At 44.0% G+C, this 27,913-nt stretch overlaps 2 protein-coding genes across 6 annotated transcripts in view; one reads left to right on the plus strand and one right to left on the minus strand.

Annotated features, from left to right (window-relative positions):
- The window catches only part of LOC125888599 (diacylglycerol kinase delta-like), a 35,319-nt gene extending 14,477 nt beyond the window's left edge, over positions 1 to 20,842 (minus strand). The window contains 12 exon segments of the mRNA XM_049576036.1: positions 1 to 22; positions 1,397 to 1,536; positions 1,738 to 1,846; positions 2,506 to 2,668; positions 2,748 to 2,850; positions 6,929 to 7,054; positions 7,450 to 7,556; positions 7,687 to 7,819; positions 7,943 to 8,047; positions 11,981 to 12,061; positions 12,146 to 12,256; positions 20,680 to 20,842. The exon segment at positions 1 to 22 is cut by the window's left edge and continues 63 nt beyond it. Of these exon segments, the coding sequence (XP_049431993.1) occupies positions 1 to 22; positions 1,397 to 1,536; positions 1,738 to 1,846; positions 2,506 to 2,668; positions 2,748 to 2,850; positions 6,929 to 7,054; positions 7,450 to 7,556; positions 7,687 to 7,819; positions 7,943 to 8,047; positions 11,981 to 12,061; positions 12,146 to 12,256; positions 20,680 to 20,817 (1,338 nt within the window). The 5' untranslated portion in view covers positions 20,818 to 20,842.
- Positions 12,323 to 14,669, plus strand: LOC125888594 (serine/arginine repetitive matrix protein 5-like). Of its 5 annotated transcripts, XM_049576029.1 has the most exons (6): positions 12,323 to 13,156; positions 13,229 to 13,264; positions 13,409 to 13,552; positions 13,589 to 13,660; positions 14,019 to 14,054; positions 14,163 to 14,669. In XM_049576029.1, the coding sequence occupies exons 1-6, from the start codon at positions 12,651 to 12,653 to the stop codon at positions 14,350 to 14,352; spliced, it is 984 nt and encodes a 327-aa protein (XP_049431986.1). In that variant the 5' UTR covers positions 12,323 to 12,650; the 3' UTR covers positions 14,353 to 14,669. The 5 variants fall into 5 exon arrangements, with proteins under 5 accessions (XP_049431986.1, XP_049431983.1, XP_049431981.1 ...); XM_049576026.1 differs by lacking the exon at positions 14,019 to 14,054 and having other exon boundaries at positions 13,589 to 13,696; positions 14,127 to 14,669; XM_049576024.1 differs by having other exon boundaries at positions 14,019 to 14,669.
- Positions 20,843 to 27,913: the final 7,071 nt, after the last annotated feature.

Raw genomic sequence — 27,913 nt, forward strand, 5'->3', positions numbered from 1 at the left:
CTCATAGACCATAATACTCCATCTACAGCAGAAGGACGGAGACTGTTACCTGTCTGACTTCAGTTACCTGTCTGACATCAGTCACCTGTCTGACTTCAGTTACCTGTCTGACTTCAGTTACCTGTCTGACATCAGTCACCTGTCTGACTTCAGTTACCTGTCTGACTTCAGTTACCTGTCTGACATCAGTTACCTGTCTGACCTCAGTCACCTGTCTGACATCAGTTACCTGTCAGACATCAGTCACCTGTCTGACCTCGATCACCTGTCTAATATCAGTCACCTGTCTGACATCAGTCACCTGTCTGACATCAGTCACCTGTCTGACCTCAGTCACCTGTCTGACATCAGTCACCTGTCTGACATCAGTTACCTGTCTAACATCAGTCACCTGTCTGACATCAGTTACCTGTCTGACATCAGTTACCTATCTGACCTCAGTTACCTGTCTGACATCAGTCACCTGTCTGACATCAGTCACCTGTCTAACATCAGTTATCTGTCTGACATCAGTCACCTGTCTGACATCAGTCACCTGTCTAACATCAGTTACCTGTCTAACATCAGTCACCTGTGTGACATCAGTCACCTGTCTAACATCAGTCACCTGTGTGACATCAGTTACCTGTCTGACCTCAGTCACCTGTCTAACATCAGTCACCTGTCTGACCTCAGTCACCTGTCTAACATCAGTTACCTGTCTGACATCAGTCACCTGTCTGACCTCTGTTATCTGTCTGACCTCAGTCACCTGTCTAACATCAGTTACCTGTCTGACATCAGTCACCTGTCTGACATCAGTCACCTGTCAGACCTCTGTTATCTGTCTGACATCAGTCACCTGTCTGACCTCTGTTATCTGTCTGACCTCAGTCACCTGTCTAACATCAGTTACCTGTCTGACATCAGTCACCTGTCTGACATCAGTCACCTGTCAGACCTCTGTTATCTGTCTGACCTCAGTCACCTGTCTAACATCAGTTACCTGTCTGATATCAGTTACCTGTCTGACATCAGTCACCTGTCTGACATCAGTTACCTGTCTGACGTCAGTCACCTGTCTGACGTCAGTTACCTGTCTAACATCAGTCACCTGTCTGACATCAGTTACCTGTCTGACATCAGTCACCTGTCTGACATCAGTCAGCTGTCTGACATCAGTTAGCTGCCTGACCTCAGATAGGTAACAGTTACCTGTCTAACATCAGTCACCTGTCTGACATCAGTTAGCTGCCTGACCTCAGATAGGTAACAGTTACCTGTCTAACATCAGTCACCTGTCTGACATCAGTTACCTGTCTAACATCAGTTACCTGTCTGACATCAGTCAGCTGTCTGACATCAGTCAGCTGTCTGACATCAGTTAGCTGCCTGACCTCAGATAGGTAACAGTTACCTGTCTAACATCTTGGTGCTGGCTCTCTCCAGTTTCTCCAGTATCTGAGGAAGCTGCGTGTCGTCGTCACAGGCTGACCCCCATCCCAGGACCCGGGCCAGATCATTCCCGGTCCCCAGAGGAAGAACTCCCAGCTGACACTGCAACAACAACACAAGCAAACAACATAAACAGTAAACAACAGGTTCATCCTTCACAGAGACAGTCAGTCATATTTACACCTGATGGCACCCTCTATCTTTACATTCAGACACAGGCGACATAGGAAGGAACATTTCTAATATCTGACCACAGAACTTTTCTTCTTCTTTAAAACAATAAATTAATCATTAATTAAAAACCTGTTTGTGCAGCATGAGCGCGTCAATCTCAGATAGGACCCAGCCGACGCTGCCATCTCCTCCACACACCAGGATCCTGAACGTATCAAACTTCTGGAACAAACGCAGACTGAGAGACAGAGTTAATGTTTACACCTGGACATGACACATGTGATTCGAACAAAACTGTCTGTCTGTCCGTCTGTCTCTGTGTGTGTCTGTCTGTGTCCCTGTCTCTGTCTGTGTCCCTGTCTCTGTCTGTCTGTCTGTCTCTGTCTGTCTGTCTGTCTCTGTGTGTGTCTCTGTCTGTCTGTCTCTCCCTCTGTGTGTGTCTCTGTCTGTGTCTGTCTGTCTCTCCGTCTCTGTCAGTCTCTGTCTGTCTGTCTCTGTGTGTGTCTCTGTCTGTGTCTGTCTGTCTCTCCGTCTCTGTCAGTCTGTCTCTGTCTCTGTGTGTGTCTCTGTCTGTCTGTCTGTCTGTCTGTCTCTCCCTCTGTGTGTGTCTCTGTCTGTCTGTCTGTCTCTGTCTGTCTGTCTCTCCCTCTGTGTGTGTCTCTCCCTCTGTGTGTGTCTCTGTCTGTGTCTGTCTGTCTCTCCGTCTCTGTCAGTCTGTCTCTGTCTCTGTGTGTGTCTCTGTCTGTCTGTCTGTCTCTCCCTCTGTGTGTGTCTCTGTCTGTCTGTCTCTGTCTGCCTCTCCCTCTCTGTCAGTCTCTGTCTGTCTGTCTCTGTCTCTGTGTGTGTCTCTGTCTGTCTGTCTGTCTGTCTGTCTGTGTGTCTCTGTCGGTGACTCACCCCAGGTGAGGGCCGCCGTTCATCAGGTCAAACACCTGTGCCGGGTTCAGCAGCTGTTTGAAGCGTCTCAGGAATTTGACGCCCTGATTGTCTCCACTCTTGGAGTTAACAAACACCAGCAAAGGACTGGTGCAGGACGGAGGACAGGACGCCTTCCAGAACCCTGAAGACACAGATGGACAGTCAGCATGAGTGAACTCAGGTGTGTCTGAGGAACGATCACCTGTCCTGAGGAGTCTCACCGTCAGAGTCAATGCTGTTGAGCGCAGTTGGAGGGATGACGGACACTTTACACTGTCCCAGTGGACACTTAGAGGACAGCTGCTCCTTACAACCTGAGTGCACCTGGAAGACAGATACACACCTCATCATGTCTGCGTGTTCAGTTACTTACACATCCCCCAACACCTTCAACTACACCTCAACTGTCAGCTAAACTACACCTGAACTACACCCCAACTGTCAGCTAAACTACACCTGCGTGTTGAGTTATTTACACATGCCCCAACACCTTCAACTACACCTGAACTGTCAGCTAAACCACAACTGAACTACACCTCGACTGTCAGCTAAACTACACCTGAACTACATCTCAACTGTCAGCTAAACCACAACTGAACTACACCTCAACTGTCAGCTAAACTACACCTGAACTACATCTCAACTGTCAGCTAAACCACAACTGAACTACACCTCGACTGTCAGCTAAACTACACCTGAACTACATCTCAACTGTCAGCTAAACCACAACTGAACTACACCTCAACTGTCAGCTAAACTACACCTGAACTACACCTCAACTGTCAGCTAAACTACACATGAACTACATCTCAACTGTCAGCTAAACTACATCTCAACTGTCAGCTAAACCACAACTGAACCACACCTCAACTGTCAGCTAAACTACACCTGAACTACACCTCAACTGTCAGCTAAACTACACATGAACTACATCTCAACTGTCAGCTAAACCACAACTGAACTACACCTCGACTGTCAGCTAAACCACAACTTAACTACACCTCAACTGTCAGCTAAACTACACCTGAACTACATCTCAACTGTCAGCTAAACCACAACTGAACTACACCTCGACTGTCAGCTAAACTACACCTGAACTACATCTCGACTGTCAGCTAAACCACAACTGAACTACACCTCAACTGTCAGCTAAACTACACCTTAACTATACCTGAACTGTCAGCTAAACCACAAATGAACTACACCTCAACTGTCAGCTAAACTACACCTGAACTATACCTGAACTGTCAGCTAAACTACACCTGAACTACACCTCAACTGTCAGCTAAACTAGACCTGAACTACATCTCAACTGTCAGCTAAACTACACCTGAACTACACCTCAACTGTCAGCTAAACTACACCTTAACTATACCTGAACTGTCAGCTAAACTACACCTGAACTACACCTCAACTGTCAGCTAAAGTACACCTTAACTACACCTCAACTGTCAGCTAAACTACACCTGAACTATACCTCAACTGTCAGCTAAACTACAACTGAACTACACCTCAACTGTCAGCTAAAGTACACCTTAACTACACCTCAACTGTCAGCTAAACTACACCTGAACTACATCTCAACTGTCAGCTAAACTACAACTGAACTACACCTCAACTGTCAGCTAAACTACACCTTAACTATACCTGAACTGTCAGCTAAACCACAAATGAACTACACCTCAACTGTCAGCTAAACTACACCTGAACTATACCTGAACTGTCAACTAAACTACACCTGAACTACACCTCAACTGTCAGCTAAACTACACCTGAACTACATCTCAACTGTCAGCTAAACTACACCTGAACTACACCTCAACTGTCAGCTAAACTACACCTTAACTATACCTCAACTGTCAGCTAAACTACACCTGAACTACATCTCAACTGTCAGCTAAACCACAACTGAACTACACCTCGACTGTCAGCTAAACTACACCTGAACTACATCTCGACTGTCAGCTAAACCACAACTGAACCACACCTCGACTGTCAGCTAAACCACAACTGAACTACACCTCGACTGTCAGCTAAACCACAACTTAACTACACCTCAACTGTCAGCTAAACTACACCTTAACTATACCTCAACTGTCAGCTAAATTACACCTGAACTACACCTCAACTGTCAGCTAAACTACACCTGAACTATACCTCAACTGTCAGCTAAACTACAACTGAACTACACCTCAACTGTCAGCTAAAGTACACCTTAACTACACCTCAACTGTCAGCTAAACTACACCTGAACTACATCTCAACTGTCAGCTAAACTACAACTGAACTACACCTCAACTGTCAGCTAAACTACACCTTAACTATACCTGAACTGTCAGCTAAACCACAAATGAACTACACCTCAACTGTCAGCTAAACTACACCTGAACTATACCTGAACTGTCAGCTAAACTACACCTGAACTACACCTCAACTGTCAGCTAAACTAGACCTGAACTACATCTCAACTGTCAGCTAAACTACACCTTAACTACACCTCAACTGTCAGCTAAACTACACCTTAATTATACCTCAACTGTCAGCTAAACTACACCTGAACTACATCTCAACTGTCAGCTAAAGTACACCTTAACTATACCTCAACTGTCAGCTAAACTACACCTGAACTATACCTCAACTGTCAGCTAAACTACACCTTAACTATACCTGAACTGTCAGCTAAACTACACCTGAACTACACCTCAACTGTCAGCTAAACTTCACCTGAACTACACCTCAACTACACCTGAACTGTCACCTGACCTGTCACCTGACTTACACCTCCACTGTCACCTAAACTACACCTGACCTACACCTCCATTGTCACCTAAACTACACCTTAACTATACCTGAACTGTCAGCTAAACCACAAATGAACTACACCTCAACTGTCAGCTAAACTACACCTTAACTACACCTCAACTGTCAGCTAAACTACACCTTAACTATACCTCAACTGTCAGCTAAACTAGACCTGAACTACACCTCAACTGTCAGCTAAACTACACCTGAACTACACCTCAACTGTCAGCTAAACTACACCTTAACTATACCTGAACTGTCAGCTAAACTACACCTGAACTATACCTGAACTGTCAGCTAAACTACACCTGAACTACACCTCAACTGTCAGCTAAACTAGACCTGAACTACACCTCAACTGTCAGCTAAACTACACCTGAACTACACCTCAACTGTCAGCTAAACTACACCTTAACTATACCTGAACTGTCAGCTAAACCACAAATGAACTACACCTCAACTGTCAGCTAAACTACACCTGAACTACACCTCAACTACACCTGAACTGTCACCTAAACTACACCTGAACTGTCACACCTGAACTGTCACCTAAACTGCCTGAACTACACCTCAACTGTCAGCTAAACTTCACCTGAACTGTCAACCTCAGACCTGAACTGAACTGAACTGTCCTGGAAGAGGGATCCCTCCTCAGTTGCTCTTCCTGAGGTTTCTACTGTTTTTTCCCCGTTAAAGGGTTTTTTAGGGAGTTTTTCCTGATCAGCTGTGAGGGTCATAAGGACAGAGGGATGTCGTATGCTGTAAAGCCCTGTGAGGCAAATTGTGATTTGTGATATTGGGCTTTATAAATAAAATTGATTGACTGATTGATTGATTGATTGATTGATTGAACTACACCTCAACTGTTACCTGGACTACACATCAGCTGTCACCTGAACTACACCTCAGCTGTCACCCTGAAATACACCTGAACCACCACACACCTGAACTACACCTCAGCTGTTACCTGGACTACACATCAGCTGTCACCTGAACTACACCTCAGCTGTCACCTGAACTACACCTGAACTGAACTGTCCTGGAAGAGGGATCCCTCCTCAGTTGCTCTTCCTGAGGTTTCTACTGTTTTTTCCCCGTTAAAGGGTTTTTTAGGGAGTTTTTCCTGATCAGCTGTGAGGGTCATAAGGACAGAGGGATGTCGTATGCTGTAAAGCCCTGTGAGGCAAATTGTGATTTGTGATATTGGGCTTTATAAATAAAATTGATTGACTGATTGATTGATTGATTGATTGATTGAACTACACCTCAACTGTTACCTGGACTACACATCAGCTGTCACCTGAACTACACCTCAGCTGTCACCTAATGGTACACCTGAAATACACCTGAACCACCACTTACAGAACACCTTAACTACACCAGAACTACACCTGTACTACACTTAAATTACACCCTAACGACACCTGAACGACACCTGAAATGTCACCTACACTATACCTGAACTGTCAGCTGGTCTACATCTGAACTACCCCTGTACTACACTTGAATTAAACCTAAACTACACCTAAACTATTATCTGAACACGGTAGCTCCCTCCATCTTTACACTTGTTGTCAGTCATAATCAAGACCCTTCTCACCATGGCCTTACACCAGAGACATCTCCAGTCCTGCAGGCGGAGGACGCTGCCACAAGTCTTATCACAGACGTTACATTTGGCCGACACTGGCAGGTTCCCCTCCAACCACTGATGAGGCATGGACACCTGAGGACAAGGGACAGTGGACAGTTCAGAGGACAGGACAGGGAACAGAGCACAGGACAGTGAACAGAGGACAAGTCAGGAGACAGGACAGAGGACAGAGAACAGGTCAGAGGACAGAGGACAGGTCAGAGGCCAGGACAGGGAACAGAGGACAGGTCAGAGAACAGGTCACAGGACAGAGGACAGGACAGAGGACAGAGAACAGGTCAGAGGACAGAGGACAGGTCAGAGGCCAGGACAGGGAACAGAGGACAGGTCAGAGAACAGGTCACAGGACAGAGGACAGGACAGAGGACAGAGAACAGGACAGAGGACAGAGGACAGGTCAGTGGTCAGCTGGAGACCAGGCGTTCACTGTCTCTGTTTAAATCCAGGAACATTGAGATGTGTCTCACCCCGTCCTCGTCCTCAATGATATCCCTCCCAATAGAAGCCAGTGTCGTCCATTTACAGTTGTTGGTGGCTCGAACAGCACAACGCTTATGAGCCTTAAACTTACAGACTGACACACACACACACACACACACACACACACACACACACACACACACACAGACAGGATGATCAGTGTGTACTAAGTGTGTACTAAGTGTATACTAAGTGTGTACTGTGTGTGTAGTCTGTTTGTGTACCTTCACAGGACAGGCCGTGTGATGTTACCCCTGACAGTGCCTCCCTACAGACGTTACAGTACGTGGGCCTGGCATGGGAGCAGGCGTACCAGTTGTGCATCCCACTGAAGTGGTCCATGCTATACTGGGTGGACTGGGAGAGACAGAGACACTGTTAGAGGGTGGGACTGGGAATGCTGGTCAGACTGGGACTGCTGGTTAGACTGGGACTCAGACTGGGACTGCTGGTTAGACTGGGACTCAGACTGGGACTGACCTCATAGTTCTGTCTGTTCTGGACGCTGCGCAGCGCCGCCATCCACTCCTCCATCTCCTTCCTGTTGTCAGCGCACAGGATGAGGCGTCTGCAGGGCGTGATCACCTGCACACACACAACAACACACATTACACACACAGTGCACACAACAACTACACACAGTACACACAACAACAACACCAACACCACACATTATACACACAACAACACACATCACACACACACAGACGCTGGTTAACTGTGTTGTTGCAGCTGGACCTTTGTTGTGTGTGTGTGTGTGTGTGTGTGTGTGTGTGTGTGTGTGTGGGACACGTGGTCTTCCACTTCCTGTTGCTCCACAATGAAGCGTCTGTTCCCACAGACACAAAGACGCAAAGAGACGTTCAGACAGTCGGAGGCGGAGCTGAGGAGACGAGTCCCATGTGACTGATCAGGATTGATTACTGATTATTGATCAGTCTGTGTTCACTGACAGATTGATGTATCAGTTACTGATCAGCAGGACGTCTGCAAGTGAGAAACAGACTGGGATGGTGAAATCTCATCATCATGGCTCGTTATGTAACAGTGATCAGGAGTCTGAGTGGCATCACTGTGAGCTCGCGGTGTCACATGACCCCAACACACAGAGCGCCGCTTCATCTCAGACTGCTGACACTGGATATAATCAGCTGATACTTAAAGATGTTTGTTTTCAAACGCAGAGCTGAGAGTTCGAGATGTGACGCAGTGACAACCAGCTGACTGGGAACAGCTGAGATTCATCTTAACTAACAGCCGAGTCTGAAACAGAATCCTCGCCGTCGGTCTCAGAGCGCACGCACAAACTCAGACACGTTAAAGGTTCTCCTTCTGAAACTAAACTTCATCATGAAGAAGTCAACACAGACAGAGGTCATCGCACTGAGACGTCCCTCATGTCTTCATACACAGGACAGGACAACAGGAAGTGAATCTCATGTCTGTCCTCCTCTGAGGGGGCGGAGTCAAACCCTCCAGTCTCTGAGGCTGACAGTGACGTTCCTGATCAGAACCATTCACACAGAAGTCTGTCTTTGTTCAGATTAAACTTCACGTCAGGTTCCACTCTGCAGCTCTTCTACATCATGTGTGATGTCATCAGATCCATTTCCTGTTTCTGTGTTCGCCTGGCGATCACAGATTCACCTGCTCTGTGAGTAATGATCTGAACTCATCAGCTCAGGGACGACAGAGGGAGGTGTCCACGTGAACTCTTTATCCGCCATCAACCTGGGTTTTCACTGTGATAAGATAGGGGGCGCTGTGACACATCCTGTGAACTAGAACAGTACTGCTGTGTCCAAAAACCAATGAAGAAGAAGCTCCGCTGGAAACAGGAAGAAGATGTAGCAGCCTGTAAACTGAAGGACAGAAAAGTTTATGGTTTCTAAAGTCGTGGAGATGTCAATTTCCTCGGACTCTGTCACTTCCTGTTCTGATCAACATTCTGAATCTGATTGGACGAAGAAGCAAACAAGTTTGGTGGGCTGAAACGGGATCTCCATGACGACCACAGAAGAGATGGAGACAACAGAACACTGAAGCGTCACTGAACGTGACAACGTGTTCCGCTGCTGTACCTCACACAGAGTATTATCATTTTCATTTATAAAATTCAAACTGATATAAGGAAATGAGAAAAAACAAAACATGTAAATGTGAAATTATTTTTTATATCGAAAATGACTTTTGACAAAAAAATCATTTTTCTCAGTTTTCTGTCTGACATGTTCTTTTTTATTAAAAGTCCCAAATTTGTTCTTTAGTTTGATGTTTAAACTGTTTATATCTTCATACGACACATGACTCTGTAAAGATCAGTGAAGATGATCGAAATACTGAAACTTAAAACTCTGAAAGGGTTAAAATGTTTTCAATGATTCACTGTTATTATTATTATTATTTACAAAGATGAATGTCAGCCTCAGTGTGAGTTGACGCTGTGCTCAGTGGTGTTTCCTGTCCTCTGTCTGTTTCTCCAACCTAACTCCTCCGCTCTGACACCATGACACATGACACCATGACGCTGTGACGTAGAGAACAAAGATCACCATCATCGTCTTCTTCACTGATACAAAGAATAAACAGCTGAATGATGTGTCATGTCATCGTCTGTCTCCATTTTAACACCTAAACACGTTTAATGACCACATGATGATCTGCAGCGACCAGTAACTGACCTTTAAGACCCTGTTAATGACGGTAAAAACATCACTATAACATCACAGCGTGACCAATCAGCTCCTTCTTACCGTGCACCTGTGTGAGACGCTGTCTGGTCTCCTCTTCTGATCAGACCATTGATCTTATTAATAACTCCCGAGGAGACCTCATCCTCTTCTTCTCTGTGTCTCACTGCCTCTCTGTCTCTACACTAGCCCCACCCACTTCCTCTCCTATGACTCCACCCACTTCCTGACTGTCGTCATGCCGACGCCCCCCCTCCTGAGTCTCTATATATACACAGCCTGAGCTACAGGAAGTGACAGAGCCCACCAAAATAAGACAAACAGCTGAGCTCAGAGTGGAGACACAGAACGTTCTTCACTTTAAACTGGAACCAACACCTCGCCGCCACATGCTGCCATGGACCAATCAGCTCACAGTTTATCGTTCACACACTGAAGAGCTGAGCAATTAGATCAATCAAATGTATCCCCTTCTGTTCCTGAGATGTAATGTCACAGCCAAGCTGACATTTGACCTTTATTATTTCATTCTGTTAGATATTTGAGTCAAGTTTGGTCTGAATCAGTGAATGAATTCTGGAGTCTAGTGAGGTCACAATGACCTTTGACCTTCAAGCACCAAACTCTCATCAGTTCATTACTGAGTCCAAACGGATGTTTGTGCCGAATTCAAAGAAATATCCTCAAGCTGTTCTTGAGATATGGAGGTGAAGAGAATGCAATGGATTAGGTCACAATAACCTTTGACCACCAAATTCTGATCAGTTCATTGTCGAGTCCAAGTGGATGTTTGTGCCAAATTAAAAAAAAACATCCCTCAAGGCGTTCTTGAAACCTTGTGTTTGTGATAATGAAACTGAAGGAAGGTCACAATGACCTCTGACCTTTTAATACCAAGTGGACATTTGTGCCATATTCTTTTCTTTTAAAAAAACTCCCTCAGGGTGTTCCTAAAATATCATGTTCATGAAATGAGACCATGCAAGGCCACAGTGACCTTGGACCTTCAACTACCAAGTCTAATCAATTCATTCTGGAGTCCAAGTGGATGTTTGTGTCAAATTTATAGAAATTCCTTCAAGCTGCACCTGAGATATTGCATTCATGAGAATGCCATGGATGAGGTCGCAGTGACCTTTGACCTTTGGGCACCAAATTCCCAAGTCCTAGTGCTTGTTGGTGCCAGATTTTTAATTTTTTTTTTCTGCAAGATGTTTTTGAAATATTGTGTTCATAATAATGAAATAGAAGCAAGGTCACAGTGACCTTTGATTACCAAGTGGACGTTTGTGCCAGATGTGAGAAAACCCCCTCAGGGTGTTCCTGAAATATCAAGAAGAAATGACAACATGCAAGGTCACAGTGACCTTTGACCACCAAATTCTAATCAATTCATTTTTGAGTCCAAGTGGACGTTTGTGCCAAAATGGAAAATTAATTGATTTATTTTATTTTATTTTTAAAAAACTACTACTAATAATAATAACAATGACGTATAACCTGACAGTCAAACAGCTTATTTTATTATAATTTACACATTAATCTGTAGTTTGTGATTTTGGGGTGAACGTCACCTCCGTCACCTCCGTCTGCAGTAAAAACTACACACACAGTAAATCTGATGATCAACAAACAAACAACAAAAAGCTCATTGGTTCAGATCTGACGTCTGATCAGTGACTTCATCATCCAGCTGCTCACTGACCATCAGGGGTCTGCTGGGACTACTTTCTGTGGTGGATGAATACATGTTTGGATCTGTATTAAGTGGGACTGTGAGTGTGTTGGTGGTGATGATGAGGAGGATAGTTGAAGGATGAAGACTCACGGTGAAGCTGTTGTTGACGTTCTTGGTGCTGGACTCGGCCACGCTGGCGTCCGTCAGGTCCACCTCGTCAAAGATGATCGACTAGAGACAGAAAACACTGTGATGTCACACAGAACTGACCACTCCCACAGCATGATGTCACAGCGGAGCTGCCAGGTGACTCACCTTGGCGGTCTGAGCGTAGTACAGAGTCCGCCCTCTGAGTTTGAAGTATCGTCTCTTCCACCGCTGGAACGAATTGGTCTGTTTCATCAGAGTGCCCTCCTTCAACACTGTCTGAAACATCATCAATAATCAATAATCAGATGTACTGAATATTAAAATTATCATATTAAACATGAGTCGTCTGGTTGTGAATCAAACACCAATCAATAATCAATAATGAATGAAACACTGACAGACAGGAAGTAGTTTTATTGCAGCAGGGTGTGTCCATCAGCTGACTGATCATGTTATTGATTATATTATCAATCAGTCATCAATAACACAGATCTGTTTCTGTTTAATGAACATTCATTAAAACTTTATTTAATAAACACGACGACACATTAGTGTTTTATATTAAACTGATTTTACAAGTTGTTGTGATTTTAAGTTTAGATTTGAGTTTCTATATTTTATATTTACTTTACATTTTGTCTTCATAATATCTTATATTGTATAAGTTGTTATGCTATTTTTTTTCAGTAATAGTGTGTTTCAGTGGAGGTCTCACTCCTCTCTGACTCCAGTGTTTCAGCAGAGGTCTCACTCCTCTCTGACTCCAATGTTTCAGCAGAGGTCTCACTCCTCTCTGACTCCAATGTTGCAGCAGAGGTCTCACTCCTCTCTGACTCCAATGTTTCAGCAGAGGTCTCACTCCTCTCTGACTCCAGTGTTGCAGGAGAGGTCTCACTCCTCTCTCACTCCAGTGTTTCAGCGGAGGTCTCACTCCTCTCTCACTCCAATGTTTCAGCAGAGGTCTCACTCCTCTCTCACTCCAGTGTTTCAGCGGAGGTCTCACTCCTCTCTCACACCAGTGTTGCAGCAGAGGTCTCACTCCTCTCTCACTCCAATGTTTCAGCGGAGGTCTCACTCCTCTCTGACTCCAGTGTTTCAGCGGAGGTCTCACTCCTCTCTCACTCCAATGTTTCAGCGGAGGTCTCACTCCTCTCTGACTCCAGTGTTGCAGCAGAGGTCTCACTCCTCTCTCACTCCAATGTTTCAGCGGAGGTCTCACTCCTCTCTGACTCCAATGTTTCAGCGGAGGTCTCACTCCTCTCTCACTCCAGTGTTGCAGCAGAGGTCTCACTCCTCTCTCACTCCAATGTTTCAGCGGAGGTCTCACTCCTCTCTCACTCCAATGTTTCAGCGGAGGTCTCACTCCTCTCTGACTCCAGTGTTGCAGCAGAGGTCTCACTCCTCTCTGACTCCAATGTTTCAGCGGAGGTCTCACTCCTCTCTCACTCCAGTGTTTCAGCGGAGGTCTCACTCCTCTCTCACTCCAATGTTTCAGCGGAGGTCTCACTCCTCTCTGACTCCAGTGTTGCAGCAGAGGTCTCACTCCTCTCTGACTCCAGTGTTGCAGCAGAGGTCTCACTCCTCTCTCACTCCAGTGTTGCAGCAGAGGTCTCACTCCTCTCTCACTCCAATGTTTCAGCGGAGGTCTCACTCCTCTCTCACTCCAGTGTTTCAGCAGAGGTCTCACTCCTCTCTCACTCCAGTGTTGCAGCAGAGGTCTCACTCCTCTCACTCCAGTGTTTCAGCGGAGGTCTCACTCCTCTCTGACTCCAGTGTTGCAGCAGAGGTCTCACTCCTCTCTCACTCCAATGTTTCAGCGGAGGTCTCACTCCTCTCTCACTCCAGTGTTTCAGCAGAGGTCTCACTCCTCTCTGACTCCAGTGTTTCAGCAGAGGTCTCACTCCTCTCTCACTCCAGTGTTTCAGCGGAGGTCTCACTCCTCTCTCACTCCAGTGTTTCAGCAGAGGTCTCACTCCTCTCTCACTCCAGTGTTGCAGCAGAGGTCTCACTCCTCTCTGACTCCAGTGTTTCAGCGGAGGTCTCACTCCTCTCTCACTCCAGTGTTTCAGCAGAGGTCTCACTCCTCTCTCACTCCAATGTTTCAGCAGAGGTCTCACTCCTCTCTCACTCCAGTGTTTCAGCAGAGGTCTCACTCCTCTCTGACTCCAGTGTTTCAGCGGAGGTCTCACTCCTCTCTCACTCCAGTGTTTCAGCAGAGGTCTCACTCCTCTCTCACTCCAGTGTTTCAGCAGAGGTCTCACTCCTCTCTCACTCCAATGTTTCAGCAGAGGTCTCACTCCTCTCTCACTCCAGTGTTTCAGCAGAGGTCTCACTCCTCTCTCACTCCAGTGTTGCAGCGGAGGTCTCACTGACTCGAGTGACATCACATGAGGCCGTTGATCAGACTTCAATCAGGAGATGTCTAAAACTTAATAACAGTGTTTTTATGGAGACAGCTGCAGACCACAGCTCATCATGTAATGATCTGTTTGTTTGTTTGTTTGTTTTCATGTGATGTCTCTCTCTCTCTCTCTCTCTCTCTCTCTCAATTCAATTTTCAATTCAATAAGCTTTATTGGCATGACTGTAGATTAACAATATTGCCAAAGACATTAAAATTTACAAATAAAGTACAATAATAAAAGTAAGTCAGAAAACTATAAAAAAAGATTAAATATATGATATATAATACAAAATACACCAATCTACAATACAATACACCAATATATAATATAGAAAAAAAATGAATAAAGAAAAATGTAGATTGTGAGTTACAAGGACTGTAAATATAGACAGGTGTGTCAGGTGTTGTGATGGTTTGGTCTCTGGTCTCTCTCTCTCTCTCTCGTATTCTATTACTGCATCTTGCTAACTCGGCCATTCTGGATGTCACTAACTCGGCTTCTTCTCCGGAGCCTTTGTGCTCCACTGTCTCTCAGATTAACTCATATCACAGCGGTGCCTGGACAGCGTGACGTGTGTGGTTGTGCTGCTGCCGTGGTCCTGCCAGATGCCTCCTGCTGCTGCTGCTGCCATCATTAGTCATACTTCTACTGTTATTATACACATATGATTATTGTCACACATGTATACTGCCAGATATTAATACATACTTTCAACATATTGTACCACAGTAGCCAGAACTATAACTATAATATTATTACTTTCATTAATGTTGTTTTAAGCTACTGTCATTACCTGCATCTCTCTCTCTCTCTCTCTCTCTCTCTCTCTCTCTCTCTGTCTCATTGGGTCATGTGGATTACTGTTAATTTATTATGCTGATCTGTTCTGTACGACATCTATTGCACGTCTGTCCGTCCTGGAAGAGGGATCCCTCCTCAGTTGCTCTTCCTGAGGTTTCTACTGTTTTTTCCCCGTTAAAGGGTTTTTTGGGGAGTTTTTCCTGATCAGCTGTGAGGGTCATAAGGACAGAGGGATGTCGTATGCTGTAAAGCCCTGTGAGGCAAATTGTGATTTGTGATATTGGGCTTTATAAATAAAATTGATTGATTGATTGATTGATTGCTGTCAGCAACAGCTGGAAACAAACTTTATTCAATCACAATAAAAGAGTCAGATGAAGTCAGGAACTCTGACGCTGCAGCCAACCTTTAAACACACCATCTGATTGTTCCTGGAGGACTCAAACGCCTCATGGTTTCCCACAGTCCTCAGCTTTTCATGTGAAAAACAGAGCTTTAAATAGAAACTCACTTCCTGTGACTCACACTGCTGCCTTCAGGGACCCTCAGACAAGCTAGTATCCTCTGACTCTTTAACCTGACCCGGCTACTGATGGAGAGACTGTAGAGACACAGAGACACACAATGACACAGAGACACAGAGACACACAGAGACACAGACACACAAAGACACAGAGACACACAGAGACACAGACACACACACAGACACAGACACACAAAAACACAGAGACACACAGAGACAGACACACACAGAGACACACAGAGACACAGAGACACACAGAGACACAGACACACACACAGACACAGACACACAAAGACACAGAGACACACAGAGACAGACACACACACAGACACACAGAGACACACAGAGACACACAGAGACACAGACACACACAGAGACACAGAGACACACAGAGACACAGACACACACACAGACACAGACACACAAAGACACAGAGACACACAGAGACAGACACACACACAGACACACAGAGACACACAGAGACACAGACACACAGAGACACAGAGACACAGACACACACAGAGACACAGACACACACAGACACACACAGAGACACACAGAGACACACAGAGACACAGACACACACAGAGACACACAGAGACACACAGAGACACAGACACACAGAGACACACAGAGACACACAGAGACACAGACACACACAGACACACACAGAGACACACAGAGACACACAGACACACACAGAGACACACAGACACACACAGAGACACACAGACACACACAGACACACACAGACACACACAGAGACACACAGACACACAGAGACACACAGAGACACAGACACACACAGAGACACACACAGAGACACACAGAGACACAGAGACACACAGAGACACACAGACACACAGAGACACAGAGACACACAGAGACACAGAGACACAGACACACACAGAGACACAGAGACACACAGAGACACACAGAGACACAGACACACACAGACACACACAGAGACACACAGAGACACAGAGACACACACAGAGACACACAGACACACAGAGACACAGAGACACACAGAGACACAGACACACACAGACACACACAGAGACACACACAGACACACAGAGACACACAGACACACACAGAGACACACAGAGACACTGACACACACAGAGACACACAGAGACACACAGAGACACACACAGAGACACAGAGACACACAGAGACACACACAGAGACACAGAGACACAGAGAGACACAGAGACACACACAGAGACACAGAGACACACAGAGACACAGACACACAGAGACACAGACACACACACAGAGACACAGAGACACACAGAGACACAGACACACAGAGACACACACAGAGACACAGAGACACACAGAGACACAGACACACAGAGACACAGACACACAGAGACACAGAGACACACAGAGACACAGACACACACAGACACACAGACACACAGAGACACACAGGGACACACACAGACACAGAGACACACAGACACACAGAGACACACAGAGACACACACAGACACACAGAGACACAGACACACAGAGACACACACAGAGACACACAGACACACAGACACACAGAGACACACAGAGACACACAGAGACACACAGACACACAGAGACACACAGAGACACACAGACACACAGAGACACAGAGACACACAGAGACACACAGAGACACACACAGAGACACAGAGACACACAGAGACACACAGACACACAGAGACACAGAGACACACACAGAGACACACAGAGACACAGAGACACACAGACACACAGAGACACAGAGACACACAGACACACAGAGACACACAGACACAGAGACACACACAGAGACACAGAGACACACAGAGACACAGAGACACACAGACACAGACACACAGAGACACACAGAGACACACAGACACACAGAGACACAGAGACACACAGACACACAGACAGAGACACACACACACACAGAGAGACACACACACAGACACACAGACACAGACACACAGAGACACAGACACACAGAGACACACAGACACAGAGACACACAGAGACACACAGACACAGACACACACAGAGACACACAGAGACACAGACACACAGAGACACACAGACACGACACACAGACGGGACACAGAGACACACAGAGACACAGGGCCAGAGACACGCACATTAGACACAGAGACATGTATTGTCTTGACACAAATAGAGACTTGACAATTGACAACACAAGCACAAATATTACCCAGGAATCATCATTTTGCATATCTGACGGAAACATCAAAGAAAACGAATCATTAAATTGAAACGTTCTCATAGTTTAATTACAGATTTTATAGTGTAGGCAGAAAAAAAATCATTTTGTTTTAGATAACAACTTACTTTATAAAAAGATAAAAAAGTAAAGCATGACGTCGATGGCTTTGTCTTTAGAGGACACATTTTTACAAACATTCTTCTGTCGTTTAATTACAGATTTTATAGTGTAGGCAGAAAAAAAATCATTTTGTTTTAGATAACAACTTACTTTATAAAAAGATAAAAAAGTAAAGCATGACGTCGATGGCTTTGTCTTTAGAGGACACATTTTTACAAACATTCTTCTGTCGTTCCTCTTTGAACACAGGAACATAATCGAGGGTGAATCACCTCTCTCTGTACAGGGGCCGGGCCCCTCCACCATATCAGGCCCCACAGCAACCACACTGCCTGCACTGTCTATACTTACACCCCTGGTCTGTCCAACAACACACTTTCTCACTGTCTGTCCAACAACACACTGTCTCACAGTCAACAGAGCAAAATGTCTCTGAGAGACAGTGAGACAAAGACAAATTTAGAAAGCTCTTTTTAACTTGATCTCCCACGGAACAGCAAACGTCTCTGTTAATTTAGTTTATATACTTTATTAACCCTCCTGAGGGGGCACAAGGTGGAGAGATGTCAGAGTGAGGGGGCTGCCTTGGTCAGGCGCCCCGAGCGGTTGGGGTTTTTGGTGCCTTGCTCAAGAGCACCTCAGCAGTGTCCAGGAGGTGAACTGGCACCTCTCCAGCCCACGCTCCGTATTTGGTCTGAGCGGGGACTCGAATCGGCGACCCTCTGATTCCCAACCCAAGTCCCTATGGACTGAGCTACTGCCACCCCCGCAACCAAAATCACTTCAAACAGAGACACAGCCATTTCTGAGCTTTGGACGTGTCCCTGAAGGCAGCATGGAGTCAAAACACTTAAGTTTGTTAATAATAATAATAATGAAAAAAACAGATTTTTTTTATTTTTTCAAAAATATTTTTTGGGGCATTTTTGGACAGGACAGGTACGCATTGGGGGGGGGGGGGGGGGTGACATGCAGCAAAGGGGGGACAAAGCACATGGGGCCCTGCTCGACCACTAAGCCACTGACGCCCCAATAAAAACAGTTTTAAACCATTATACATGAACACCTTTATTTACTTTATTCAACACTGTATTTTATATTTTGTTTTATACTTTGTTATTTTAATTAATTTAAAATAACCCCTATCTTATGATGGTTAACTGTTGTACTTTACTTTGTTCTTTATTTTAATTTATTTAAAAGAACCGTTATACTTTATTTTATTAGTAAATTCATTAAAATGAACCATTAACGGTTCAGCTGTTATTTTATTATTTTAATTATATGGACCGTTATCTTAACGGTAAGCCGTTACACTTAAGTTTATACTTTAATTAATTATATTTAAATGTAACCGTTACCTTCTAACAGTTGAACCGTTTTAATCTATTTTAATGTTTTAATTAATTTTACTTCACCGTTATCTTATGACGGTTGAACCGTGCAGAGTGTAACGGACTTAACGGCTTACTTGTTACCGACCTGTCGGCTGAGTTTACCGTTAGAAATGTCCGTTATTACCGGACATGATGAACCTGAGGACCGTTATCTCCCATCATTCTAACACCGACCTGTAGTCCACCGTCACCACGGGGTAAAGCCCACCTTTGTCGGTTGGGCATCAGTGAGAAACGGCGGGGCTTTTCATCGGGCCTGGGACCCTCCAGCTAGCCGTAGTTAGCCTGGTTAGTTTTGCGTTAAATTACCGGTTTGTGTCGGTAAACCGGAGCCAGTAATCAACGTCTGTCCTGACACCGGGTCGGTCAGATGTGTTTTAACCGTGTCCGGAACACATTTATCTCCAGGGGCCATGTTTGGACCCCGGGCTGGATCCTGATTCTGTTTATTAGCTTAGCCACGAGCTACACATCACGGCTAATGAGATGTTCATCTAAAAAAACAGGGGTTATAACATTGAATTATACCTTTACTTTATGTTTTGATCCGGACAAATACTAAAATAAACTGTTTATCACATTATAATTTGTCGTTATGTTATTTACCGGGAGGTAAAGCGCAGCAGCTGTGGCCCTGAACCCCCCATATGTACCGTTTTCTCTCCCAGCCACCAGCACTGCACCAAACTCCATTTAAAATCCGTCACATCTGAGAGAGACACCGCTCCTCAGACCCGGTGTGTCCGGTAAAAACAAGGGTTAACCTGAGTGAAGGTTCAGTCACATCCACTCTTTAAACCGGCATCACCCAACATCTACCAACCAGCACCGGTATCGGTGAAAGGCCCGTTTCTTTAAACGGTCACTGAGCCGAGCACGGTGAGGAGTGGAGGACAGGGCCGGGAGAGGAGAGCGTCAGCCCGGGTATAAAAGATGAAATATACTAAACACAAGTGAAGTTTGGTGTGTGTGGTGTGTGCCGAATTAAAGAGAAGCATCTGTTTGTTTAAAGAAGGTTTTGACTGATGTCACGTGTCCTCTAGAAAAAGTGTCCGGTGGTCGGACATGTTAAATGTTAGATTTGATTATGGAGCTCCGTGTGCCGTTCTGTCCTGGAGGACAGCGGTGCTCCTCGGGGCAGACTGTGGCCCTCCCCCCGCTGAATGAAAACACACACTGACCGGAGATAATGTCCGGTAATCACCGCCGGTGCTTTAACCCCCCTGTACCTTGCTGCGGATCTGGCCGGAAGTGGACACTTTTCGGATGAGTTTCTGTGGGGTTCCGGGCTCCTGCTCCGGCTCGCTGTCCGACGACTCGTCCGGGCACCGGGCCGCGGCAGACTCCGGTCCCCCTGCCTCCGCCATCCTGCCATCAGACCCCGGGGAGGAGCGGGGGAGGCGGCGCCCCCCAGCGGCGGAGCGCGGACAGTACGGGTGGGGGGGGGGTTCTGACCTCTGCTGGTCAAACGGCGACATTACAACTACTCATTAAGTCGGTGAAGATTGTCAGTCCGCTATCTGAGCACTCACAACAACCAAAGACAGTGGATAAACCAAGGGTGTGTCCCAAGTCCCTTAAATTTACTGCTAACCACTTAACCTTGCCACCTTACCTAACTGTTCAGTCCCTCCCACTTAAGAAAACATGTAAGGAGTCAGGAGTTAGGAGTGAGGAGCGAGGATTGCTGATTAAGAGACATGAGACGGCCTTACTCTGAAGCGTCACTTAAAGCGACGTCCTATTCTGATGACGCCAACACAGCTGGATCTGCTGCATAACGGAGCCAGCGTTTGGCGTACGTCCCAAGTCACATTATATTCGCTGATCAAAGCCGTAACCCTACTCTTACTCTTACTCTTTGTAGTCACGTAGGCATGTGAATTACAGCGTTTCATTGCAAAGGATGCATGTAACGGGTACACTTGCGCTGTTTCTCCGCCATCTCGTTCAAATGAGCCAGATGTAGGGGGCATTTATTTATATGTCAGGGCCTCAAGCTGAAAAAAACTTCCTGTTAGGAAGCTCTCGTGTTACCTTACTCATCGCACCCAACAGATCCCTCCTAACTCCTAACGCTAACTCCTTACTGACAGCAATAAGAGACATGAGACGGCCTTAAAGATGGCGGAGCTCTTCCGGTCATGTAAGGAGTTAGGAGTTAGCAGTTTAAAATAAGAGACTTGGGACGTACCCCAAGACGGTCCACTGCGAGTCAGTTTCCTGTATCAGTGTCATGTGGGGTTCGCGACCACCACGCCCCTTTAGGAGACTTATGGTGCGTTCCAGGCAACCCGTAACTCGTGTTTTCACAACCTGTAACCCGTGGCAGTGCACTGGAACGGCAGTCAAACCCGTAACTTCCCACCTGTGAACTTGTACCAGATCGATGTACTCCCAGTTACGCTTTCTGACGTCACACAGCCCTCTAAACCAATTACCTTACTCCTCTAAACAACAATGGCAGCCCTGTGGATGCGGTGTTGATGCAGGTGATACATGGTGAGAAATAGACATAAAATAACCCTAATGTTAACGCATTATTGGCAGCCGCTCTAACAGCTGGTTTCTAGTGCAAGAATAAATCAATACAAAATATGTTTCCAAACACACAGATAACGTAAAATAAAAAGTATAATAGCATCTGTGACCTTATGCGTCGTTTCTCCTCCTCCGTTTCACTCAAATGAGCAAGGAACCGGCACCTTTGGTGATAGCAATAATGGGGAAGCACAAACAAACGGTTCGCCATGTTCAACGTTAAACAGGAAGTAACTGGCAGTTTGCCGTAACTTTCCTGGAACGCTACAAAGTCGTAACTCGTGACTTGAAGTCGTGACTTACGAGTTCAAAAGCCTGCCTGGAACGCACCATAACAGCAGGTCCTGAGTCCGCTGACTTCAGTGGGAGAAATGAACGTGATTACAGATTATGGTCGATTCTTTCACCCCATTGTCACGGAAGCAAATCAGGAGAAAATTTACTTTGTTCAAGACCTGTCTCTGTCTCAACAACACACTCTCACGAGATCTGGCAACAGGTATCTCCTCTCTGGTGCTGAAATCAGTGCAGTTTCACCAAAGATACTGGATTAAAAAAATATTTTTTTCCAGCAGATGTCTTAGTTACAACATGATTGAGCTAGCAAAGCAGCTTTGTGTTGCTATGTGTGGTATTTATTCAGTTTTGGGAAATCACGATGTCTAGAAAGCAACAGCTGACAGGGACAGCTAACAGCAGCAGCAAAGCTAACATCAGGACGTCATCTGTTAAAAGCCTCCCGTTGTCGGATACGACATGAAACTACTCCAGTTAGCTCAATCATGCTGTAACTAAGACATCTGCTGGAAAATATATTTTTTTCACGGACCGTTTATTTATTTAGCTTACGGCCAGTAAGGGTACACACATGTTGACAGAAGTGAGGTTGGGGATTATGGGGTGCCGTTTGTAAAGTGTCTCACGCTGAAAATAACATCAACATTTTGCCACATTTAGCTTCAAACAATGTTTAAAAAAGTATTGTGATTTTTTTAATGTCACCTTTCACCACATTTACAGCAATATTTGTTAACTTAGAAATATATTAAATAGTTAAATCTAAATATTAAATGTGGCACCTAAATGTTAAATGATAAATCTAAATATTAAATCTAAATCTAAATGCTAAATCTAAATCTAAATGTTAAATCTAAATCTAAATGCTAAATCTAAATCTAAATATTAAATCTAAATCTAAATGTTAAATCTAAATGCTAAATATAAATATAAATGTTAAATCTAAATGTTAAATCTAAATGTTTTGGGTGAAACTAAATATTTAGCTTATATGCAAATTCACACTGCCGGTCACCGGAAGTACCAAAATAAAAGCTTGAGATGGTCAGACTGTTTATAGAATCAAATAACGAATTAAAACCAACTTATCGGGGGAAATGAACACTTGAACATACATTAGCGTGATAATAACTACCTAAAATAACAAGAGTTAGTGAGTCATTACAGACACCGCTAATGGGGCTAACAGCTAACAGTTAGCCCCGCTAATCTACGATAACCATGTTATTAATTTCAGACCGTGATAGTAATGTTTGTTCAGTCATTGTGTTTATAGGCTTTACAAACACCAGATTAGTCTAAACGGTGATACAGTGACGTGAAAAACGTGAGATGTGCATATATATATGTAGCTAAACTCCGCTGGTTTTCTACCCGGAAGTATTTGTAAACAACAAGGTGATTCCCTCCGAAGGGACACTAACAGCTCAAAGTACACATCAAATAAAATTTCTCCAAACACGTTTCTTGTTATTGTAGGTAGTTATTATCACGCTAATGTATGTTCAAGTGTCCATTTCCCCCGATAAGTTGGTTTTAATTTGTTATTTGATTCTATAAACAGTCTGACCATCTCGAGCTTTTATTTTGGTACTTCCGGTGACCGGCAGTGCGAATTTGCATATTAGCTAAATATTTAGTTTCACCCAAAACATTTAGATTTAACATTTAGATTTAGATTTAGATTTAATATCTAGATTTAACATTTATATTTATATTTATATTTATATTTAGCATTTAGATTTAACATTTAGATTTAGATTTAGATTTAATATTTAGATTTAGATTTAGCATTTAGATTTAGATTTAATATTTAGATTTAACATTTAGATTTAGATTTAGCATTTAGATTTAGATTTAATATTTAGATTTAACATTTAACATTTAGGTGCCACATTTAATATTTAGATTTAACTATTTAATATATTTCTAAGTTAACAAATATTGCTGTAAATGTGGTAAAAGGTGACGTTAAAAAAATCACAATACTTTTTTAAACATTGTTTGAAGCTAAATGTGGCAAAATGTTGATGTTATTTTTAGCGTGAGACACTTTACAAACAGCACCCCATAGGGGATACTTGTCTTTGATTGGCGGTTCTCCATCGTCTTTGACTGGGGCACGGGGGACAACGCCCACTTAGGAGACCGGAAATGTATACCATTTCATACAATGGGGGTATATTGTAGGCGGGCCATCTTGTAGTAATCCAGTATCTTTGCAACAACTCATTATCAAACTGCCGCAGAAACACCAGCAGCTTTTTTCCCCCAGACTTTATTGAAAGGTGTAGAACTTTACAAAACAGCAGACGTGTACTCCTTGTGTTGAGACAAATATAAATACAGAGTGAAATAAATAAGTGACAAAAGGTTTTAAAATAGATAAGTGACAAAAGGTTTTAAAATAGATAAGTGACAAAAGGTTTTGCAGACACCATGAAAACATGATAACTTTGTTAAGTGCAAAATAAAAATGGAAAAACAAACATACATACGTATTATTCCTCCTATTATTATATCGTTCTAGAGTTTTAATCCTTTTTTCAGATGAAAAAGTTTGATGGTCTCCAGTGAAGGTGGGCTGATTTCTGCTGTTCTACATATATGACATGTACCGTACATACATGACATGTACCGTACATATATGACATGTACAGTACATACATGACATGTACCGTACATATATGACATGTACAGTACATACATGACATGTACCGTACATATATGACATGTACCGTACATATATGACATGTACCGTACATATATGACATGTACCGTACATATATGACATGTACCGTACATATATGACATGTACATACATATATGACATGACATTTCTGCAGCTGATTTCAATATTATTATTATTAGTTTTACACATCTGCAATAATAAAATAAATGTATAACAGATTAACACAGCTGTTCTCTTTGTCTGAGTTTAGAAAAATACAAACTAGTTAAAAATTATTTAAATATACAAATTATTTAAATATATAAATGATTTAAATATATAAATTAGTTAAATATACAAATGATTTAAATATATAGATTATTTAAATATACAAATGATTTAAATATAGAATTTTTTTAAATATATAAATTAGTTAAATATACAAATTAGTTAAATATATGAATTATTTAAATATATAAATTAGTTAAATATATATGGTGTAAAATCTTAACATGTATATCATAACTAACACAGATCATGTGTGGTGAAACAACACCATCAAAATGTCTGAAACATCTTCTCCACTTACAGAGTCCCCACTCTGTTCTAGAAATCACTCTCCAGCACGTTTCAGCTGCTCCAGTAAGTTATCACACTCATACACCCCCCAGACTATGACTGTAACTGAGGACAGACAGACACACACACACAGACAGACAGACATACAGACAGACACACACACACACGGACACACACACAGACACACACACACACACACACAGACACACAGACAGACACACACAGACAGACACACACACAGACAGACACACACACAGACAGACAGACACACAGACAGACAGGTGGGAGAAAGTGCAGTGTGTGTGTGAATGAGGAGGATCAGGGTCAGGATCAGGGTGGAGACGTCCTCTGTGGTTTCTGTTACTGGATCCAGTTTCAGCTCCAGTTCCTGAAGGAGGACATGGAACTAACAGACCGCAAATGTTACACAACTCAAGTAATCCATTACTTAGTTACAAGTTTAAATATGTAGTCTGGTTTTTTTAAGAGAGAAAAGAAAATGGCCAACACATCTGTGACTTCTCTGTTTGTTACCTACTTCCTGTCAGACATCAGTGTCAGCGTGGTCATGATGTGTTTGTGTGTCAGCGTCGACGCGGTGGACGTGTTCACATGACTTTGAATGATGATGATGATGAGGATGATGATGATGATGAGGATGATGATGGTGATGATGATGATGAGGATGATGGTGATGATGATGATGCTGGTGATGATGATGATGGTGATGATGGTGATGATGATGATGGTGATGATGATGATGATGATGGTGATGGTGATGTTGATGTTGATGATGATGATGATGATGGTGATGGTGATGTTGATGATGGTGATGATGATGATGATGATGGTGATGATGGTGATGATGATGATGATGATGATGGTGATGATGGTGATGATGATGATGATGATGATGATGATGGTGGTGATGGTGATGATGATGATGATGGTGATGATGATGATGATGATGATGATGATGATGGTGATGATGATGATGATGGTGATGATGATGATGGTGATGATGGTGATGATGGTGATGATGATGATGATGATGATGATGATGGTGATGATGATGGTGATGATGGTGATGATGGTGATGATGATGATGATGATGATGATGATGATGATGGTGATGGTGATGTTGATGTTGATGATGATGATGATGATGGTGATGATGGTGATGGTGATGATGATGATGATGATGATGATGATGATGATGGTGGTGATGGTGATGATGATGATGATGGTGATGATGATGATGATGATGATGATGATGATGATGATGATGATGGTGATGATGATGATGATGATGATGATGATGATGATGATGATGATGATGATGATGATGATGATGGTGATGATGGTGATGATGATGATGATGGTGATGATGGTGATGATGATGATGATGGTGGTGATGGTGATGATGATGATGATGGTGATGATGATGATGATGATGATGATGGTGATGATGGTGATGATGATGATGATGATGATGGTGATGATGATGATGGTGATGATGATGATGATGGTGATGATGATGATGATGATGATGGTGATGATGATGATGATGATGGTGATGATGATGATGATGGTGATGATGGTGATGGTGATGATGATGATGATGGTGATGATGGTGATGATGGTGATGATGATGATGATGATGATGATGGTGATGATGATGATGATGATGATGATGATGATGATGGTGATGATGATGATGATGGTGATGATGGTGATGGTGATGATGGTGATGATGATGGTGATGATGATGATGATGGTGATGATGGTGATGATGATGATGGTGATGATGATGATGATGATGATGATGATGGTGATGATGATGATGATGTGTCCTCAGTCACCAGGTCAGGGTCCAGATGTGTCCTTGGTCACCATGTCAGGGTCCAGATGTGTCCTCAGTCACCATGTCAGGGTCCAGATGTGTCCTCAGTCACCATGTCAGGGTCCAGATGTGTCCTCAGTCACCAGGTCAGGGTCCAGATGTGTCCTCAGTCACCAGGTCAGGGTCCAGATGTGTCCTCAGTCACCATGTCAGGGTCCAGATGTGTCCTCAGTCATCAGGTCAGGGTCCAGATGTGTCCTCAGTCATCAGGTCAGGGTCCAGATGTGTCCTCAGTCATCAGGTCAGGGTCCAGATGTGTCCTCAGTCATCAGGTCAGGGTCCAGATGTGTCCTCAGTCATCAGGTCAGGGTCCAGATGTGTCCTCAGTCACCATGTCAGGGTCCAGATGTGTCCTCAGTCACCAGGTCAGGGTCCAGATGTGTCCTCAGTCATCAGGTCAGGGTCCAGATGTGTCCTCAGTCACCATGTCAGGGTCCAGATGTGTCCTCAGTCATCAGGTCAGGGTCCAGAT

This window comes from Epinephelus fuscoguttatus, linkage group LG5, assembly GCF_011397635.1.
Source record: "Epinephelus fuscoguttatus linkage group LG5, E.fuscoguttatus.final_Chr_v1".
Taxonomy (NCBI): Eukaryota; Metazoa; Chordata; class Actinopteri; order Perciformes; family Serranidae; genus Epinephelus; species Epinephelus fuscoguttatus.

Coding starts and splice junctions, on each gene's coding strand:
- LOC125888594 (XM_049576024.1), top strand. CDS start 12,651: ATGCTATTTTTTTTCAGTAATAGTGTGTTTCAGTGGAGGTCTCACTCC. Junction 13,157..13,228: donor ACTCCAGTGTTGCAGCAGAG/GTCTCACTCCTC, acceptor GTTTCAGCGGAG/GTCTCACTCCTCTCTCACTC. Junction 13,661..14,018: donor ACTCCAGTGTTTCAGCAGAG/GTCTCACTCCTC, acceptor GTTTCAGCGGAG/GTCTCACTCCTCTCTCACTC.